The sequence below is a fragment of the Melampsora larici-populina genome, assembly GCF_000204055.1.
Source record: "Melampsora larici-populina 98AG31 unplaced genomic scaffold MELLAscaffold_19, whole genome shotgun sequence".
Lineage (NCBI taxonomy): Eukaryota > Fungi > Basidiomycota > Pucciniomycetes > Pucciniales > Melampsoraceae > Melampsora > Melampsora laricis-populina.
This window is the reverse complement of record NW_006768783.1, coordinates 897305-918256: the sequence shown is the minus strand read 5'-3', so window position 1 is coordinate 918256 and position 20952 is coordinate 897305. Positions and strand designations below refer to the sequence as shown.

Here is a 20952-nt window from a genome sequence, read left to right as displayed (position 1 = left end):
ATGTCACTCAATTTATCTTTTCTCATACCCTTTTTAATCGCTATAATAATCTTAGAAACAAGAGCACAAACCCGACCACCTAATCAAATCACGCCACCTCCAACGACCCCACAAGCCGGAGGACCTTCAACCCTACAAAGACCTCAACCAGGAAACAATCCTCAATCACAACAAACTTTTACCAATAATCCAGCATCAGCATCATCCACAACTCCAGTTGCAACAAACCTGAATCCAGGTTTAGAGGGAGTGAACTCTTTAACAGATCCTGATGGTACTCTTAAAGCTACTGTTCAAGCAGTTAGTCGTGAATACAATCAAATGACTGAATTAGTTAAACAATTTAGGATCGCAGCTTTTATTCCATTATCAAGTCAACAAACACTAGCACAAGAAAGTTTTGTAAGATTAAATTTTAATGTGTTTTAATCTTAGTTTGAATTTCTTAGAAGATTGATTTGATTTTACTTTTTTTTAGTTGGAAAGTTTAAGTCCTGAACAAAGGGTGATATTTGATAATCACGTAAAGTACCTCATCTTAACACCAACTCAAAGAGCAAAAGAACGAGACTTTATGGTACATAACTGGTTTCCTTCTTTTTTTTACCCTTTCAATCTTCCATCAGAACAAATCAAAAAAACTAATAATTCATTCATTCAATTCTCTAGTCAAGTTTTGTAACACCAAAAGTTAAAGTAGCAAACCAAGCTGGATTTGACGCAGTTAAACGAGATCTTTTACCAGAAGCACAAAGAGATTTCGATCCAGCCGAAGGAATGAAAAATATGGGTCTCACAACTGTGAGTCAGAGTGATCGATTTCTTTATCCTTTCCAATTTATTCAACTCCTAATTCATTCTATGACTTTTATTTGTCTCTTTTATAGGACCAACAACGTAGGTTTAGGAATGGAGTTCAAAGGTATTTAGCAAACCCAAGTGCCAGACTTGAAGCTGAACAAGCTACAATGCCTTCAAATGCTCAACGTAGATTACTATCTAATAGTTCATCCAATTTGGTTCCTCTACTTACCTTGTCGATTACTTTTCTAAGTTGTTTTATCATCTTGTCTTGAAGATAATCATCATTTTGATTCTAAAGTTTTATTGTTCATTTAGATCACAATCCAACTTTGTACTCATTATTATCTTCCATCTGTGAAGCCAAAGAAAAAGTAAATTATTGAATTATCAGAATATCAAATCTTTCAACAATCGCATTGTGAGGATTTGCTCTTTTGAAACAAAAAAATCAAGTACATGACCATCACGTACAAGTTATAATCTTTGAACACTCTGCGATGAATTTAAAAGGAACCCAAAATAAAAACACCCACCATTGAGACAACATCACATAGTATTGCCATTGATCACAAATGTGTCTGATTATTCCTTGGGTAGCCTCAATCGGATATATCATTTTGACCCTGTTTCATCCTCCGCATTCACAAAGTTTCCTTCATATGTCTCTTCCAAACCCATCAATTATATCAGTATATATCAGCGTTATATGATGCCTTATTTTCTCTCCACATACATGATAGACCTAGCTTCCGATATTTCCACTTGAAAGGTTTTCACATAGACCAGGAAGTAGATCATGATATCCTCTTTGAAGTTTGGTCTTGGATGCAATCACTTATCATGGGTGAAGTGCGCGGAGTTGGAAGTTGAGTTTTCTGTGACATCTGAGGGTTTATGTGAAAGGTTTGTATGGAATCCAACGTCATCGATCAAAGTTCGATTCTGAGTCCAGCTCAAACCGAACTACATAGTTTCAAGACCAACTCATTCGATCACTTCTCATCAACATGTCAAGATTAACTCCACTGGTGATCGATAATGGTACAGGTTATTCTAAAATGGGGTAAGTTCAATTCTCAAAACCCACCAAACCACCAAACCACCAAACTGACTCTTTGGATAAACTTGAACAGTTTTGCAGGAAACTCAGATCCATCTTTCGTGTTTCCAACAGCAATAGCCACAAGAGTAGGCACCAGTAGTGGAGGAAACTCATCAACTCCAGCTATAGCTGGTAGACCTACTATACCTAACAAACCAGGAACATTATCATCTTCATCTAATCTAGCTACCAAACGTGGTATAGATGATTTAGATTTCTTTATTGGTCATGAAGCCATTTCAAATTCAAAAACTTATAATTTAAATTATCCTATTAGACATGGTATGATTGAAGATTGGGATTTAATGGAAAGGTATTGGCAACAAACGATTTTTAAATATTTAAGAGCTGAACCTGAAGATCATTATGTTTTATTAGTATGTTGATTTCTAGATGATAATCCGATTCGATTGTCTTTTTTTTTTGATTCAATTTAACTTTACAATTCGTTCGTTTTTTTTTCTTTTTTCAATAGACCGAACCACCTTTAAATCCACCTGAGAATAGAGAACAAACAGCAGAAATCATGTTTGAAGGTTTAAACATTCAGGGTGTGTTCTATGTCTATCTTTCAGTTATATCCTTGAAAAGACCACAAGAAAGTAGATCTGATCAAAAACTTGAATTGGATTTCTTTTTCAAAGGATTATATATTGCTGTTCAAGCTGTTTTAGCATTAGCAGCAAGTTGGTCTAGTAATAAAGTCACCGATCGTACTTTAACCGGAACAGTAATCGATTCAGGTGATGGAGTCACCCACGTGATCCCAGTCGTAAGCATCTATCTCCTACTCTCAACTCAATCAATTCAAAGCCCTAAACTTGAATGATCTTTCCATCACAATAGGCAGAAGGATATGTGATCGGGTCATCCATTAAACATATTCCAATAGCAGGAAGAGATATAACTTATTTCGTACAACAATTACTTAGAGATCGAAATGAATCATCTAATATACCATCAGATGAATCATTAAGAATCGCTGAAAAGATTAAAGAAGATTATGGTTATGTTTGTGGTGATATGGTTAAAGAGTTTCGAAAGTATGATTCAGATCCTGATAAATATATTATTAAACATGAAGGCTTTGATTCTAGAACTAATAAAGTGAGTCAATCTATCATCAAAAAATTCATTAACATCAGATATCAGATTGAAAGCTTATCCCTTTTCTTTTCTTGAATAAAGCCTTATACTATAGATGTAGGATACGAACGTTTCTTGGCAGCAGAAGTTTTCTTTAATCCAGAAATCTATAGTTCAGATTTTTTAACACCATTACCAGAAGTAGTAGATAATGTAATCCAAACCAGTCCAATTGATGTTCGTAGAGGATTATATAAAGTTGAGTTTAAAAAACCTCGATCTTTCAAATCAAAAGATAATAGAATCGATTGACCATTTTTCTCTCTCTCTCTTTCTTTTCCAATTTGATTGATTTTTTGGATTGATTGAAACTTTTGTTCTCATAGAATATCGTTTTATCTGGTGGTTCAACTATGTATGATCATTTCGGTAGAAGATTACAACGTGATTTGAAATCGATCGTAGATGATCGTCTATATGAATCAGAAGTAGCTTCTGGTAATCTAATTAAAGTCAGTCCATCCACTTTTTCCTTCTTTACACATTCCTGCTTCACTTCAAAATCATAAGTTGATTTTTCTTTTCATGTATTGATTTGAACTCTTTTTTTTTTGATCAGTCAACTGGAATTGATGTGAATGTGATCAGTCATAAACGTCAAAGATATGCAGTTTGGTTCGGTGGAAGTTTGATGGCTTCAACCGTACGTTTCTTTTTCTTTTAGATCTTCTACCAAGCCACTCTTTGTGCTGGAATCTATCTAAATTTCATAAACAAAACAAATAATCTAAATCATCACTAATACATATATGATCTTTATTTTTCTATAGCCTGAATTTTATAGTCATTGTCATTCGAAAGCTGATTATATGGAATACGGTCCTTCGATTTGTAGAAGATATCAAATCTTTGGTTCTGCAACTTAACATGTTTTTTTTTCTTTTTTCTTTTGACTTTAATGAGTTAATTTTTTTTAAAGAAAACAAAAAAACATTAAAATGAATGAATGAATGTAGATTTAGATTTAGTATTGATTGATTGGTTGAATGAATGAATGAAAATTTTATATTAAGAAGATAGTTGGTTTGAATTCAAAATAAAGTGAAATCAAGACTTTTTTTTTTTTCTCAAAGTGATATTTTTCTATCTATGGTGTGATGATGAATGAAGATGAATGAAGATGATTTCTTTCAAATGTTTTTTTGTCTCATATCTTATTTTACACTTGTTGTATTTGCGAAAACAAATTCAAATTCAAAAATCCGTTTTTTTTATAGAGCATTGTCAGCTCAGCAGTGCCAAGTAGTGATGAGAAACCTTGATGGATTTTATGTTGTTGAGCCCATACCATACAAAGGACTCAACTCTAAAAGCTCCCAACCAACACCTACATTTTTTTCTTTGGACAAAAACTGCCAATCCTCCAAACTTATCGCCCGATATCCGATCGGGTTGTCCGGCGGATATCCGGCTATTTTTTAAAAAAAGAAAAAAAAATAATAAGGGGGCCTTTTTTTCCGAACGTCCTCGAATCTCAATTGAATATTCATCGTTTTTCATCTTGATTCCTCGATTGCTTAAGATTAACATATATATTATAAATAATCATTAAACCCACATAGATATCAACTGGCGCAAATCACCGCTCAATCCTCTTTAATTGATTATCGAACTTTCAGCATGTCTCAAGCTGATTCCAATTTAAGCTCACAGCCCGAATTAACCCCTCAAGTGGAACGCTCGGAATCTTTATCAACAAACGTTTCTTCTTCTTCTACTACTACTACCAGTTCCAAAAGAAGCCACGTATGGCATTATTTTACTAAGCATCCCGATTTCAACAAGTGTGGTTTTATAATGAAAGACGGAAAAACATGTGGTCAAGAGTTAGCTCGTGATAAGAAGGGAAGTACCAAATCGATGTCAACCCACCTCGAAACTAAGCATGGTGTCCGGGATCCCAACCTACCCAATCAATCGAACATCGCGGCACTTTTCAAGAAAGTCAAAACGGATCACTTAGTAAGTTCAATATCTACTTTTCATACTCACACAGAAAGCTGACAAATTCCTTCTTTCCGACGAAGAATTCTCTTAACGCTAGCAGCCTCATGACTGCGGTGACCTACTTCATTGCCGATTGTGATCTTCCATTTGCTTTAGTCGACCGAGCTTTGTTTCGAGACCTGTTAAAACTCTGCAACCCTCTTGTCGATGGGATGCTTGTCAAAAGACACGCACTTGCTCACCACACCCGCAAAATCTATTATCATTTTGAAGAATACATCAAGAAGCTTTACTTCGAGCCTTGTATTGGAATCGCAATAACTCAGGATGCTTGGACTTCTCCCAACAACGTCCCCTATATGGCACTCACCGCTCACTTCATCATGCAGGATTGGAAGCTCATGGATCTTACGTTGGGAATTTCAGAAATCCAAGGTAAACGAATTTATACTTCTAAATTTGATTAACACATACTGACTTATATTTTGTAGGTGCTCATGATGCCAAAAATTTCGCCAACATCATCATCGATTACCTTAAGAAATATAATCTCGACCAAAAATTATATGCCATGACCGCTGATAACTTGAATACGAATGCTGCCATCGGTCAAATCATTGGTATGACCGAAGACATGACTTTCGACCATCTTACTCAGGTCCATGGATGTGTAGCACACGTCATCAACCTCGCCGCCAAAGAAGGTCTCAAGGTCTTTGGCGAAGTGGTTGATTATGATGAAGGTGAAGTTTCGATGAATGCGATGAATATCTCCAACCTTGTCGACCCACCCGATGTAACTCAAGTCGACCTCAAGACTATTTATAATCGGTGCCACGGTCTGGTTGCCTCTACGCGGTCTAGCCCTCAGTGTGCGCAGAGCTTTGCCTCTATTGTCAAGATGACACGTGACCTTGCTAAGCACAACCGCGGCACCGATGCACCAATCAACAATCCTGTTGACGATCTTGCTGAAGAAGAAGCTGTCAGCTTCATGGAACGAGATCCAACGACCAAGGATTATTTCCAGCCTCAGCCAAAATCACGCGACACTGCCAACAAACTGGTTGCTGATGTCGCGACACGATGGAACTCCTCGTATTACATGTTTCGAAGGCTTTTACGACTGCAAGAAGCTTGCGATGAGTACTGTAAGGCTCCAACCTATAGGAAGTTTGCTCTCTCACCACTCGAGTGGAATTATGTCAAGCAAATGTGTGAATTTCTCAAACCTCTCAGCTATGCAACCGACTTACTTTGCCAGTCAAGATACCCAACAATGCATCAAGTGGTACCTATTTATGTTGTGGTCATACGAGGTCTCAAAGTGGTAAGTGATCAATCAATCCTTTATTACATTTTCATTAGGCTAATATAAAATCAACTTCAGGTTGTCAACCGATACGATCATGAACAACTCATACCTGCATCCCAAAAGATGATTACCAAGCTTGAAGATTATTTCAAAAAAGTTCTTTCTAAACCTGCTCCCATTTGTGCTACGATTTTGGATCCGCGCCTCAAGTTATCATATTTTCAAGTAAGTTTAGATATCAAACATACATTTTTACTTAGCGCTCTGTACTGATTAAGATTTTGATTGATCAACACATAGGAACGAGAGATGTTCTTGGCCGATTACGATCTCTTTATTCCCAACATCAGGATGATGTTTGAGCGTGAGGCAAGGAAGTTTGAGGTTGAAGCACAAGTCAGCAATCAACCAACTACTAGATCAACTGTCATGTCTACTTCCCAGTTTTTTGAAGACGAGATTTTTGGTGTCCAAGATCAAGAACAGGACCAATCAATTTTAGGTGAGATCAATCGATACCTCAGTGATAAACTTGAACCTCGTATAACCCAACCTTTAACATTTTGGTCATCTCGACAGGATATCTATCCTGGATTGGCGAAGATGGCAATGCAGATGCTGGCCATCCCAGCAACAAGTTGTCCATCGGAAGGAGTTTTCAGCAAGTCTAAGAGAATCTTGGGACCCCAGCGTGCTAATCTTGCTTCATTAAATGTTGAGGTCCTTTTATGTATCAAAGATTGGTACCGTGTTTTTGGTCCTTTGTATAGGACCGACGCTATGCCTGATACTAAGATGCCCATTGTGATAGATTAGTTCCTTTCAAATTTGTATCTTTTTTGTTGTTTTCTTCCTTTATAAGCCTTTGCAAAGCACACGTATAGCCTGTTGTCTGAACCACTATATCCGTCGGATATCCGTCGGTTACTTTTTTTTCTTACTTTGTCGCCCGACCCCCGAACCGACGGATTATCCGGTTTGGGGGGGTTTCTCTCACCTCAGCCGACATCCGGACCCGTCGGGTCCCCGGCGGAGCATCCGACGGATCTGGATGTCGGGGCTCGCCTTGAACTGGGTTTTTGAAAACCGGGTCAGGTTTGAGAGCCCCTATTTTCAACTCTCGCCAGCCCAAAGATAAAAAAGATGCGCCTCGGTCTTACCTAGCATCCCATAATCTCAGATTTGCAATAGCATGAGTAATTCTCAAGCTATGAAGCAAAGTCCATCCTGGCTGATACACGGGGCTAAAACACTTACATTGATTTGATTTGCTGCGCGTCTGAAATGTTTACTTTTGGCATACAGGGAAAACAGCGGTTTCATGATGCATTATTAGTGCATGATTAGTCCAATCCCATCCTCCGTTAGTCCAATCCCAGTCTTCCAAGCTGTGTCCTAGTTCCAAGCCGGCGGTACGGTATTGACAGCATGTTTTGCATGTGCCCGTCAATTGATTATCATGGTCTTTAGACGTTTGTTACCGCTGGACCACATTCTGCTACAGGTTTGACCATGATAGTGAGCGAGTAAGAAAGGATCTAATTGCTCACATGGGTCGTGAATGAATGTGAGTGATAGGTGTAGAAGTGCAAGTGTTTGAGCATGAGAATGGTGATATCGAACGGATCACAAACACATCGATGTAAACAAAAACGTCTCTCTCTCCCTTGGCAAGACGTTTGAGGTGAAGGTGGACTTTTGTGGGCAATAATCAAATTTTATTCGAGTTACAAACGGGATTGGCCTAGTAGTACATTCCCAATAGCTGGGAGTAATAAAGGATGTGTTGCTTGAAAAAATTCTCATATCCCCGACTCAAACAAAAACATCTTCCTCAGCGCATTTATATAATTTTTTATAAATTACAAGTTCATATATATCATATTAGTAGATAATTGTTTAAGAATTCCAAGTGCCTCTTTTGTTTGAAAACTTCACACGTCGCTACCTATGTTTCAACAGCCTGAAGCCAACACAAAGCGGCCAACAAGTGCAATCGTCCGTCACACCAATGAAGCACTAACTTACATGACCGGTCTGGGTCTCAACCCAAAGCAATTTATGATTACATTCTGGTCCTCTGATAACAAATCAATTGCCTATCGCCGTTGCCAGATGAAGAATGGTCAGGGTGGTGGTAAGACGAAAACTTTATTGAAGCATATAGGCATAAATATGAAGCATTCAACCGAAGGTCAGGCCAACTGGGAGTCCTTCATTTTGGAAGAAGTGAGTGAATAAACTTACCTTTATCACAACTTATATACGGGTTCAACTAATGTTGTGGTATTCAGGCTAGTGCAATTGTGAACTCCCAAGAGGTTGCCCGAGGCGTGTATCCTGCTGGTGCATATGTCAGTTCCAAACATATCACCCCGGACTTTTTCAGTAAATCATCAGAAGACCATCGTACCATGCAAATTAAAGAAGGCATGCCCTTCCTGCATGCTTTGATATCTCAAAAGATATCTGGGGGTATTCAGATCCCAGACCTTACTCAGTACAATGATGACAATGTCATCACTTCCAACGGATTGAATGCCACTTCGGCCCCACTAGACACACTGGAAGCTGAGGATGAGGCCAATGAAGACGCGGTGCTATCATTGGCAAATTTGGTGCACATAAAATTGACCCCTACAGAGGTCACGGCCCACAAAGCCGCAATGGTGAGTTCTTGATTTGATGGCTGCAGACATTGATTTAATACTTACTCTATGTTGTGTCGAACCTAAGCTTCCAGTTGCTATTTGTTCAATGATTGCATTTGCATGCAATCGCCGCAGTAACGCTTCCGCACTACAAAATGGCCTCATGTTGATGGCTGGAGGTGTATCTTGTCGAGTCAATGAATTTCTTCATGTCTTTGGGATGACATCTTCACGAGACAGTGTACTTCAAGCAATGGATTCCCTCCGCATCTTGCAAGAAAATCGGATAATGGAGGTATTCAAAGTCAATCGCAAAATGATGCCTTTATTGTGTTTTGACAATGTAGACATACAATTACGCATCCACAATACTCGTATAGACACCTCATCAAAAATGTTCCACGGTACCTGGGGTTTCTACATCGTGGTCCGTGCTTGTCTTTTGGCTAAGTGTGAAGCAGAAGCGGTCAATCTGGCTGCATTTTTGGCCGCAATGAAGGCTGCCAACAAGAAGGCCGTCAATATTGAAACCTTCCGCCCAACTCCTTCAGAGTCAAAGCATTTCAAGAAGGTCATCAAGTGTCAGCTCGCCAAAGCTCTCAAAGAGCACATTCATCATCTTCCAAATGCACCTGAAGAAAAAAACCTACCAGCTCTAATGTTACGGCCACCCCAAATCGATCGAATAGAATTTCATACTCCCAATATTCATTTCTTGCGCATGATGGATGCTCCAGACTCTTCAGCTGAAGGGGTTTCCCGAGTCTTTGATGCAATCATGTCACAAATAGGCTTGTCTAAAGAAGATTACGCAAAGAGCTTACTAGTGGCTGGAGGAGATGTTGGATCAAATCAGTTGGTTGAAAGCCTTCGCGGTAAGCTAAGCCCACCAATTGACGGAGTCGAAGGCCTCTCATGGATCCTATCCATTTTTGGAGCGGCGCACACGACCTGGAACTTCAGTAAAGCTATATGGGCGTTACACTGGGGGAATTCCAATGACAGCGAGGATAGTGGGGCCTGGCGATCGTCATTTGAATTGGGAGGTGATTATACCAAGCCGGTTGCATCCCAAGACTTTAATTCTATTATGAGATCAATGCAGATGGTGCATCAGGCGAATATTGTGTTCATCATCAGGTGTGTTTCTTTCCAGTTGATGATCCTTGCAAACTGTGTTCTGATCATTGGATGTTTTGTATCTTTAATGTTATTATAGCGAGGTGATTGAGACTTTAAGTGATCTCGATATGACGACCGAATCCGGCTGCAAACTAGTCCTTGAGACGGCTTGGTCCCGATATTTTGATTCTTCGGCTATAGAAGATGCCCGTCAGTCCAAAAAGTCAACATTGTACAATCTGATGCTTTGCTTGAGAGATTTTGGAACCATTGTCGAAGCCCATGAAGCCACTCGCGCCGGAGACATAGGACGTCTAATGGCTATGTGGAAGCGCTGGTCCATTATGGCCCAGGGGGTGACTGGCCTTTCACACTATTCACGGCATATTCCTCGCATGGTATTGCTTTTAGAAGAGGACCTTCCTGCACCTTTAGCGCATGCAATCAAGCACTCGATCCTCATTCCATCAACAGAGAGAGACAACCACTGGATGCCCATGGATGAGTTTCAGGAGATTAATATATTTTATCTCAAACATGTTTATGATAACACCGTAAGCTGTCTGCTTGTTATTGTGTATTGGTGTTCTTTCACCCAATAGTTATGAGGTTTAACCATCATCTAAGTATCTAAAGCTGACATCAATCTTCACTCATGAAGGGACACGGCACAGATATTGAAAGGCTCATATACCGCTACTCAAACAATATACCACTGGTGCGCTGCTAACTTTAAGCTTCACACTGGAAGATAAATTTCAGTCATTTAATGAATTTCATGATATTCTAATGTAGCTACGAAAGATAATCCAATTGCTGAAATCACATTCTGGTCATAAGATCATTTACCAACCAAACATGAACAAGATAACGGATTCTTCAATCGCAAACTTCCTTTGATATGCTCGAGATCACCTCTCAAAGGAAGTTACTGGGCGAGAACTTGCCTTGGTGTCCAATTGCTTCAACGTTGGATTGTATCAATTGATAAAGATGATCAGAGTTGACTCAGTCGCGGGTTGATTGTCCCGCTTTCGCTGGGGAAGCTCGTGTGCTTATGAAGATTTAGAGGGTGAAGGGGATTTTCTTGATGAAGCGTAAAATGATCTTTTTGATGATAATCATTGGCTTGAGTAATTTTTGAAGTAGATTTGAGGTTTTCTTTCGGGATCTTGCAAGTATATATGGAATATCAGCCATTTTGATGTCAAGTAGTTTCACAGTCTAAGCAGCTTACCTCGCCCGATGCAATTATTGCTTTCTTGATAGGAGAAGTATGAATATGATCACTTCCAGGCCTCTTCTTTGACATCGCTTTCTTTGCTTTTTGTTCTGCTTGAGCGCACAGCCGGGCCTCGCGAGCTAGTTTCTTGATTTCCGCGACCCTAGCTTTTTCAACAGCTTCTCTTTGTTTCTTGAGAGTTTTGGCTTCTGCGTCTTTGATCTTCTGACGCTCGCGACTTTCCTTTTCAGCGAGCTGAAACCACAAAACACTAGTCAGATGCGATGTGAAGCCATTTTTTATAAATAAAAAATGACCTTTGCTTGCTTGTTGGCCTCCTTTTCAGCAATGTCTTTTAATTTGGCCAGTTCGGCCCCTTCGACTGACATAGGTGGCTTAGTGACTGTGCGGCGGGCTGATTTTCGACGTGTGGCTGCTTCTACAATAGACTTTTCAGACGCAGCCTGGCCTTTCCATTCCGTCAACGTTGCAAAAAGGCGCAAAAACTGCCCATCTAGGATCTCGCTAGCAAATATCCGACGCAGATCTTCAGGTTTGTTGATGATGTCAATATTTTTAGCTACTTCCCAAGCCAGTTCAATTGGGAAGTAGTTCCACGGTCCAAATTCGGATTTTTTAGGCCATATTTGATAGAAGTGATCATGAAATGTGTTCTTAAGTTGGTTCACAAGCGCTTCAAGAGCTTTGGACGCCTTGATGGGATCGCTGACACTGCACATCTGTAGCTCGGGTTCCAGTGTCGCTTCGGGAGCTGGAGGTGGTAACGGGAGTGATTGGGCCATTTGAATTAAGTCCTGCTCGCCAAGTTGCATCGCTTCGTCAAAGTTGATGACAGTGAGAGCCTTCTGAGCCACCCAAAGGGCTTCGCCTTCTTCAGGCAAGCAATTACTACAATCACAAGCAGGCATACCCGCTGCAAGCTGACGGCTTTCCTCCTCCTCAACCACACTCACATCTGAGCTAAGAGGTACATAGCCGTATCTGAGAGCAAATGTCAGGTACAACCTCATCAAAACGAACATATCAACAAAAATCTCACTTTAAATCTACTGCCAGAGCAACACGCAGACATACCGGCGTGATTGCAAAAGCATCCATTCGGTCGTCATCATTCATCAAGGTTGGTGTAATGAAATCCTCCACGCAGTTCTTACCGTTCGTCCTATTGTTTTCAACTAAAAATATTGCCAGGCCACGACGGCCATTGCGTCCACTACGACCAGCCATCTGAATGAAGTTACAGGGGTCCTGACGACCAACCACAATGACACGTCAAACTCGATGCCAATTCTGGCCAAGACCAAGAGCAAGTGTACAACAGATTACACATAGCAGACCTGATATGTACGCCTCCACGGCGGCAAGCTTGGCCTTGGGAACTGTAGTGGCATGATAGCGTCGAGCAAATGATGAATGACCGTTTCCGGCTTCGCTAGGCTGACCACGTGCAATGTTGATAAGTCGCAGGAAATCGAGTGTCGCATTTTGGGTCCCGGCGTAGACAAGGGTCGGCGGTATCTCCTCCGTTTTGATAACAGAGTGTTGTGCGAATACACCTATCAGCGCAGCTTTAAGAGGGCGTTTGAAAGTCCTTCGGATTAATCGTATTTCAGGGCGTGTCAGTTCAGCTCTACAAAATCTAACATCACGGTCATCGAGCTTGAGGTTTGAAAGGATAGCTTGTATTGCCTGTGGTGTACATGTGGCCGACATAAGGAGGAGAGGAACCTTGTCGGTGGCGAGAAACCGACGAGCAAGTTCTCCGTAGTGAGGTCGAAACGCTCCAGTATCTTGAACTCTTGAACAGCTTGCCAACCTTTTAGCTTTTCCACTCTTCACAAGCCCCCATGTGTATATCATGTGTGCTTCATCAACAACCTTCAGAATCAGCCTGGCTTGAAATCTACGATCCATGAACATTTGTGCGAAAATGTTGTTTGTCAAAGCAACCTCAGGGCTCTGCATAAAATTCATTGAGTAAATAATAAACATTTGACAATCAGTATTAGACACAAAACCATAAAATCTATGAATGTGAGATGTTCACCACATAAATAAATGAATAATCGCCCCTGAGGATCACATCACATATTTCGCGAGTGCAGTTTGCTCCAGTGAGGTTAACTGCCTTCAGACCGACAAGCGATTTTTCCAATACCTAACAGGCAAAGTCCATATCAGCGATATCCAAAACTTGATAAGCTACAAGGTTGATCTCACCTGATCATCTCCAAGCAAGTCCAATGGGTTCAAGCACAATACTATAGGACAATAGCTTGGATCATACATGTGGTACACTAGTTCCGGAACCCGACTCTTTCCAAATCCGGTGCCTGCTAGTAAGAACATAGTGTGGTCGTTGATAAGGTTGACCGCAGTTTCAATCTGCTGGGGCCGGGCAGGGTAATTGTACTGCTCCTTAAAAAAATCAATTGCTGTCTTAGCTTGGCTGGCCTCTTTGGCTTTGAGATACGGAGTTTTCAAGACCGGACGTTGTAATAGAGACTTCGCTGGCCGTGTGGGAAAGAGCTGCGCGGAGCTTTGACTTCGTGTGAGCATATTTGAGAATCTGATTTGGAGGTTAATTTGTGGCGTTTGAAAGAATATGTAGGTGAGCGTGACCTTTGATGAGGATGATACTTGGTATGGGCGGTTGCACCACTCACCACTCACAAGCTCACAACAACCACTCACAAACTGCAGTTTGATCAGGTAGGGCTTGAGGGGTTTTCTGCACAATTGCTCTTTTTGGCTCCGCAGTCATATCCTAGTCATGTACGGCCCCGTGTATCAGCCAGGATGGACTTTGCTTCATAGCTTGAGAATTACTCATGCTATTGCAAATCTGAGATTATGGGATGCTAGGTAAGACCGAGGCGCATCTTTTTTATCTTTGGGCTGGCGGGAGTTGAAAATGTAACAAAAAAGTTTTATAATGAGGATCTTTTTTTGCAAAAAGGACCGAGCAAACTCATGCCAAGATTTCGAGATAAGCCGTAAGTCAGGACCCCGGCTAAGTCCTATAGATCATAGGGATGAAAAATCGGGCAAAATCACCTAATTCATTCGTGTTTTTTTGGGTTTTGGGGGCCATTAATTCCTTTTTGGTCCCTAACCTAAAATGATGGTTTTCGAGGTTTCCAGGAATTAATTCCTCCAGATCCCTAACATTGAAAAGCTTGTTTTTGGGTGTTTTGGGGCACTTGAATTTTTTGGAAAAAAATCGAAAAAAATAAAGATTTTTGGTTGCTCAATCAACTCTAAGGCTGTTCAATATATTTTTCAGGTTGACTGATGTATTTCTTATAGGAAACGAGAGAGAAGAAGATAACAATTCATTGATTTGAAACTATTTTAAAATGTCATAACATTCACTGCCAGCATTAAAGAGGTTCCCAGGTGGGAAAGTGACCTAGGCTGGGAACATGATTGAGAGTAAAATGGTCATGAAATCATCTTGCACTGCACAGCTGAGCCTTGAAGCATATGCTACATATGTGCAAACATCTGTGTAAATCCTTAGCTATCAGCTACATACACATCAGCTCAGTTATCTGTTCATCTGGATAGGGAAATTACATGTAATACATGTTGTAATTTTGCTCAGATTGTGACAAGCATTTTGAAAAATTGACTACATATATCACAATGACTACTCAGGCAATATTTCTTAGGCTGTGTAACAGTAACAGAAGGGGAATCTGGTCCCTGGGACCCAGATTCCCATCCGGGAACCTCTTTAATGCTGGCAGTGATTGTTATGAAATGAGGCTATTTCTTAGATTTTTGTGCAGCCAATTCAGCTTCGACATGAGCGATATATTCAGGTTTACTCATGATGGTGAGCATTGGTCTCACATTTGGAGATACCCAAATTGCACCATCATCGCCCTCGATCTCTTTGAGATTGGGAGGTGTCGTTTTTGGGAATATATAGTGCACATTAGCACATTCACAGAGCGAAAAGGTGAGGCGGTGAGAAACTCCAGCTCGGTAAGACATCAAACCAACTGCTGAAGGATCATAGTAATAGATCATAAGGGCCAGATAAGAGATCTTGTCGCGAGAGCTAGCAGTTATCTGCCACTCATGATGTCCGTTTTTGTAAGCATAGATCTCAAGAATTTTCCCGATATACATATTCTAAAGCAAAGAAGCCATCATTAATATAAGATAGTTGATCATGGAGAAGTTACAGACAAACCTTTTTCTTGATGACCACGACAAATTTACCAGGTTCAAGCGGATTAGTTTTTGACACTGACCCTTCATTGAAAAGTGTTTGCATTGGAATAGTCACAGTAGAAGGTGAATTGATCTGAAGCCGATGCATGGACAGCGGTACATGCATGTTCCATCGGTGAATTCTAGCTACAACCTTTTCGAGGCCTTCAGCGTTTTTTACAATTGATGCAACAATCTTGCTGCAGGCCCGTGGATCGAGTTTATCGGGTGTTTCATCAGGATCGAAAGCAGGAGGATTTTGATCGGGAATTTGCTTCTTCCTACGCTCATTCCCTTTCTTCCTACCAACTTGTGAGTCGTTCTTCACACAAAGATTCAACAGAATCTCGTGATTGAGCTTTCCATCCGATTTGATAAAAGATACAGACGCTTCATGTGTAAGGTCAACTTTATTGGTAAATACTTGAACAGCAGAATTGCTAGCGTTCATCTCTTGCAAAGACTTTTGACCAGCAGCAACATAGTCCGCCTTGATCGCGTCATCGTCAAGGCCCAAGTCTTCTAATTGACCGTCTAGATCGTGGCGCCGTCCAACCATTGCTGCAGATTCCTTCACAGCCTCGTTAGTATCATCGTCAATCAGGATGGGTTGTGTTGGAGTAGAGGTTTCAGGTGGTGCGACTTGGAACAGATCTTCCGAATCATCGATATCGACTTGTGAAGTACTAGGGGACTCCGACTGAGCATCACGATTTTCTTGCATGCCGGTGAACTCAAGGAGGGTTTTTGCACGGCTTTTTGCGATTGATAGCAAGATGTTGATCCGTTCATCACTTGGAAAGGTGGTGAGATGAGCGTAACATTGACTACCAGTACTTGCTTGATTCCAGGAGTATTGAGACCCTAGACCAATGTAAAACCAACAACATCAGTGAGGTTCAGAAGTTTATGCACAGACAAAACTTACCCGAGTGGATGTGTTCACCAGTTGGAATTTTTACTCTCTTCATCATGATATTCTTGATGATGGTGAAGATCTTAGGCATCATCTGCATCGCATCAAGAAAAGTGAAGTTGGGTAGGATGACACGCATCCATCCAAATATATGCTCACATGCCTCAGTTCCGTGCTTCCACGGCATGAGCGGATGTTCAGGATAATACTCCCGATGTGCTATTATTAATGTGAGTAAAGAGATCGCTAGATGTTTGAAAGTCTTGAAAGACTCGTGTGAGATTCCATTCCGATCCAAGGACATGAGGCCTGGCGAATCCCTCTGCCTTTCCTGAAGGTATTCTTCCCACCGTTCTATAAAAAAATATGATGTAAAAACCGATAAGAGCCGGTCTTCATGGCTCATAGTTTGATTCAACCAAGCATCGCAAGCTTCGCCAATTATGTAGAGATAAACTGCAAGACCAATACATCCATCACGGACCATTGCAATCTTGAATGTTTCGTTGTTGAACGTTCGGTATGCTCGGCCATCGTCTTGCCGATCAACATTGAAAACATCCTTTTGGTAGAGTGACGAGTTTGCACTTTCGATGACTTGGGCAAGTTGTCCAATGGTGACAAAGTACAGACCAAATGAGATGAGTCGTGCACCTGAAAGAATTTGATTGGCACCAGTTTTTTGAGCATGTTTAGGGTCCTGAACTACAATAAGTGGTTTTTGTTGGCGTCCAAACAGAGGTATCTTGATACAAAGGTCCACCGATTCAAAATAGAATTCCAGATGGTTGAGGGCCTGGTCGATCAGTTTGGCCTGTGCTGAGACTTCGGTTGCTGCACCATCGGCTCCGATCGACAAGATTGATAAACCACAATCTTCTGCCATAGAAAGGAATGTGGCGTGCATCTGTGCAACCTCATTTGCATTTTCGTTCCCTCGACTAGGAAGTAAGGCAACTACATAACTTGGCATGTTGAGCAGAGGTACCTGAACGACATATGATCGTATCTACATAAGGCAACAGTCAGTTTTGAGTTCATGAGAAACAAGAGTGAAATGCTGAAAAATTCACCTTTGAAGATAGCTCGTTCTTTGCCAAAAGATCTTTACACATCTTTGTCAATTGTTCGGTGGATGTGATTTTGATAGGTCCGCCATGAGCGCCCACCACATGGTCATTGTGGACTCGTAACGTCTGTTCACACTTTGTTTCATCAGAGCCAGATGAAAGAGGACCATTATAACCAATCGCCTTGAGAGCTTCCACCAGTCGAGTAAAGTTTTGTTGACAAAGACCGTGAGCAAGCTGCATTCCAGTAGCAGCTCTTAAATGGCGCTGACTGCGTAAACCACGACCAGCGAAGTTCTCGGTAAAGAATTGAGCAGCTTTTGGACTCATAGCAGCAAGAGTCATCACAAAGTCATCGAAGTAAGATTGAAATTGCATCCCAGTGGTCCCCTTTCCAGCTGCGGTCCGCTCAGTTCGTACAGCAACTGCTTTAAGGAGGCCTTTGAAGATTTCAAGGTGATTGAATGCTCCGCTTGCTCCTCAATGAGCAAACACTTTGAAGAATTCTTTATCTCCAAGTTTAGTTGCTTTCTCTAGACTAGTAGCAGCTACATCCAAGTCGGGATAATCTTGTCGAGCAGCATGATATACATCCTCAGCAGTGTAATTATTGCGGATGTATTTCCGGAAATCAGGGCGTGCATAAGACTTGTTGAGAGCATGTAGAAGGCTTGTGTCGGTTCGGATCGACAGACATTCAGTGCAAACAGGTGATTCTTGTCCGGCTTGTTTGAGAATCGACCCAAGACATTTGGTTGAAAAGATAGCCTTGATTTCAGCATGCCTTTCAATTTTCCAGGTAGCGCGGGCATGTCGTTCTTGAGTGAGTTTCGCTTTCTGTTCAGTATTCAATTGGCCTTCGGGGATCTTGAAAAGCGACAGAGCAAGTACATCACGTCTAGGAGCACCATGGTATACAGATGTTGAGCCGATTATACAGTCATGAATTCGGTATTTAGCCTTTGGCCGTGGCCAAGTATCATCAGTCAATCCACAACATGGTGTCTGCCAAGCTTGGCGTTTGGCTTCATGTGCTCGTGGACTGATATCTTGAGCTGGTCGCTTCTTTTCAAAGAACAAACCAATCGGAGGCTGTTGACGCATGGCTTCAGCCTTTTTTTTACACAAGCCTGATACAAAGATAAGAAATAGTCAGAAATTACGCTACATCTGCAAACTTTGTGAAAAAGACACTGACCCTTTGACCAGTGGACTACCACATTCTGGGTGCGACCTCCAGGTGTAGAGATAGATTCACCACAGTGACAGCGGAAGAGATGTTTAGCTGAAGTCGAGACTACTTGACAAAGAGTACACGGGACACCTGGTGTAGAGTTTGGGCATCTTGAAGGTAAGCCTTTCACGCCTTTTGGAACACTAGCTTCGGAAGAGTTACGGTTTAAATTTGATGTCGAGCTGGGTGATTGTTCTGTGACAGGATCCGAGGTTACATTGGCCTTTGTCTTGGATGGGCAAGAAGGTGGGTCAGGAAGTACAGCTCCATGATCTGAAGACGTTGAATGTTCCAAAGATGAGGTGTTAGTAGGATCAATCAAGTTTCAACCTCGAACAAGAAGTTCTAACACACCAATCAGATGCTGGTGAATACTTTCTAATTTTGTTATGAGAAGTTTTTCCGAGTTTTGATCCCAGGTGGTATGTTCTCGTGCTTCATCAATCCAGCCCATGACATGCTCCACACCATAACATCCAGTAAATAGTTCATTTTCAATGTTGTTGACACTAAATATCAAGTTCATTTTGGTATTCAATGTCCAGAAGATCCCTATGTCGCGGTCTGAATCAGACAGTTTAGGTGGTGATTTGAAGACAGTATATATGAGATCCTCGGTGGTGGCTGGGCGAATAAACTCGCAGTTACGTGAGAGGTGTATTATATCTAGCTTTAAATCTTCGTATGAACGCATATTGATTATAACTTTGTTTTTCTATCTGGTGAGGATTTGTGGTGATCTGTGGTGATAAAGCGGCTGAAATCAAGTGAGGTAGCAAAGTTCTCAGGTGTTTTCGGACTGTTTCGGAGGTTCATGCAGGATGATTAAGCTTCAATTCATTCCTGGTACATTAGTATGATTAAATAACCATAATTTGGCCCGACACAAATTCATTCCTTGACATCCCTAACAAGTGGCCGGGACCGGGGCGGATAATTCCTTTTTCAACCCTAACATAGCAAAAACCCAAGGGACCGATTCATTCCTTTTTCATACCTAGGATTGATAGGACTTAGCCGGGGTCCTCGTAAGTCCCTCGCTGGCGCTCGTGGCTGTATCGGCGAGGGACTTAGTTAAGTTTGGCTCAAAACCGATTTCCTAGGGAGCAACATTTGAATTGTGCTGAGCGCCAGAGTTTGAGGATGTGTATAGAAACGGAAAAGAAAAAAAGACAAGGAAAGAGTTTAGCTCGAAGTAAACAGCTCTTTCTAAGGCATAAGTCATTTCATTTGTAAATTTTTGTTAGTGTTGTATGCAATTACGGTACTCAAAACAATCAGGTTCGTGCTACCTTTCTTGAAAACCTGCTTTCAAAATGTTGTTTTTGTGGGGAAAATGAACTGTAGAAAAATCCAAAAAAAAGTTCCAGCGAATTCCCAGGAATTCCCCCGCCAAAAGATCAACTTTGAATCTATGTTTTTGACATTTTTTGAAAAAGGTGGCACGAACCTGATTGTTTTGAGTACCGTAAATAAAGCCAATTCGCACTCAAAAAAAACACTGGCCAGACAGCGAGGGTAGAGCAGCGCTAACATCATCCAACGTCCCGCGCTGCCTCTATGGCTACTGCCATCAGAATGGCTACTACCATCAGATTAACATAGTGCTGGATACCAGTAGACATATGAGCCATGGGGGAACTGAACTGTTGAGCTCGCGTAAGATGTGTGACACTTTGCGACAGATAGCCATTCAGACTTTGGATTACAATCAATTCTGTGAACGGCCAATTGAAAAGGATACAAAGATATCATGAAGCGCTTTCAAAACACTACAGGCGACTAGAAGATGAAGGATAGGTGAAGCATCATCACACAGCGATGACTTGAAACAGATCACTAAACAAAGAAACTCATTCAGATCATAAGCAAAGGAAAGAAGCAGAAAGAGGTTGACAACATTTGAGATTCTGTTTGGTTGTTCAAACAGGAATTGAACGGGTTTGATTACTAATACCACCTGATCAAATCTTCTTTAACTAGATTGCTTTTTCTTATCTTTAGATGAACCTGATTTCTTTTTGGATGAACCTGATTTCTTTTTGGAGGAAGACGATTTCTTTTTGGATGAAGTGTATTTTTTCTTGGATGAAGTGGAAGACTCATAATCCGTCGAATTAGAATTTCCACTGGATGAGGATGATTCAGAACTGGTTGAATTGGTACCTTCGGTTGTTG

At 41.1% G+C, this 20952-nt stretch overlaps 5 protein-coding genes across 5 annotated transcripts; 3 read left to right on the top strand and 2 right to left on the bottom strand.

The window, feature by feature from the left end:
* On the top strand, nt 1-1076 carry MELLADRAFT_86617 (uncharacterized protein; the record flags this gene model as incomplete). Its single annotated transcript, XM_007410253.1, has 4 exons — nt 1-402; nt 479-577; nt 670-801; nt 888-1076. The coding sequence occupies 4 exons, from the start codon at nt 1-3 to the stop codon at nt 1074-1076; spliced, it is 822 nt and encodes a 273-aa protein (XP_007410315.1).
* Nucleotides 1077-1773: 697 nt separating this feature from the next.
* MELLADRAFT_116534 (uncharacterized protein) lies at nt 1774-4272 on the top strand (the record flags this gene model as incomplete). Its single annotated transcript, XM_007410254.1, has 9 exons — nt 1774-1867; nt 1938-2283; nt 2382-2457; nt 2551-2678; nt 2753-3013; nt 3095-3250; nt 3379-3504; nt 3612-3695; nt 3823-4272. 9 exons carry the CDS (start codon nt 1812-1814, stop codon nt 3916-3918), a joined length of 1329 nt encoding a protein of 442 aa, XP_007410316.1.
* Nucleotides 4273-8264: 3992 nt separating this feature from the next.
* On the top strand, nt 8265-10059 carry MELLADRAFT_86615 (uncharacterized protein; the record flags this gene model as incomplete). The annotated part of the gene is made up of 5 exons (XM_007410255.1): nt 8265-8543; nt 8609-8983; nt 9051-9144; nt 9217-9840; nt 9929-10059. The coding sequence occupies 5 exons, from the start codon at nt 8265-8267 to the stop codon at nt 10057-10059; spliced, it is 1503 nt and encodes a 500-aa protein (XP_007410317.1).
* Nucleotides 10060-11084: 1025 nt separating this feature from the next.
* MELLADRAFT_86614 (uncharacterized protein) lies at nt 11085-12112 on the bottom strand (the record flags this gene model as incomplete). Its single annotated transcript, XM_007410192.1, has 3 exons — nt 11085-11258; nt 11325-11564; nt 11627-12112. 3 exons carry the CDS (start codon nt 12110-12112, stop codon nt 11085-11087), a joined length of 900 nt encoding a protein of 299 aa, XP_007410254.1.
* Nucleotides 12113-15890: 3778 nt separating this feature from the next.
* MELLADRAFT_86613 (uncharacterized protein) lies at nt 15891-19300 on the bottom strand (the record flags this gene model as incomplete). The annotated part of the gene is made up of 9 exons (XM_007410191.1): nt 15891-15900; nt 15944-16418; nt 16483-16796; nt 16955-17057; nt 17125-17458; nt 17544-18016; nt 18080-18670; nt 18739-19047; nt 19129-19300. The coding sequence occupies 9 exons, from the start codon at nt 19298-19300 to the stop codon at nt 15891-15893; spliced, it is 2781 nt and encodes a 926-aa protein (XP_007410253.1).
* Between the last annotated feature and the right edge of the window lie 1652 nt (nt 19301-20952).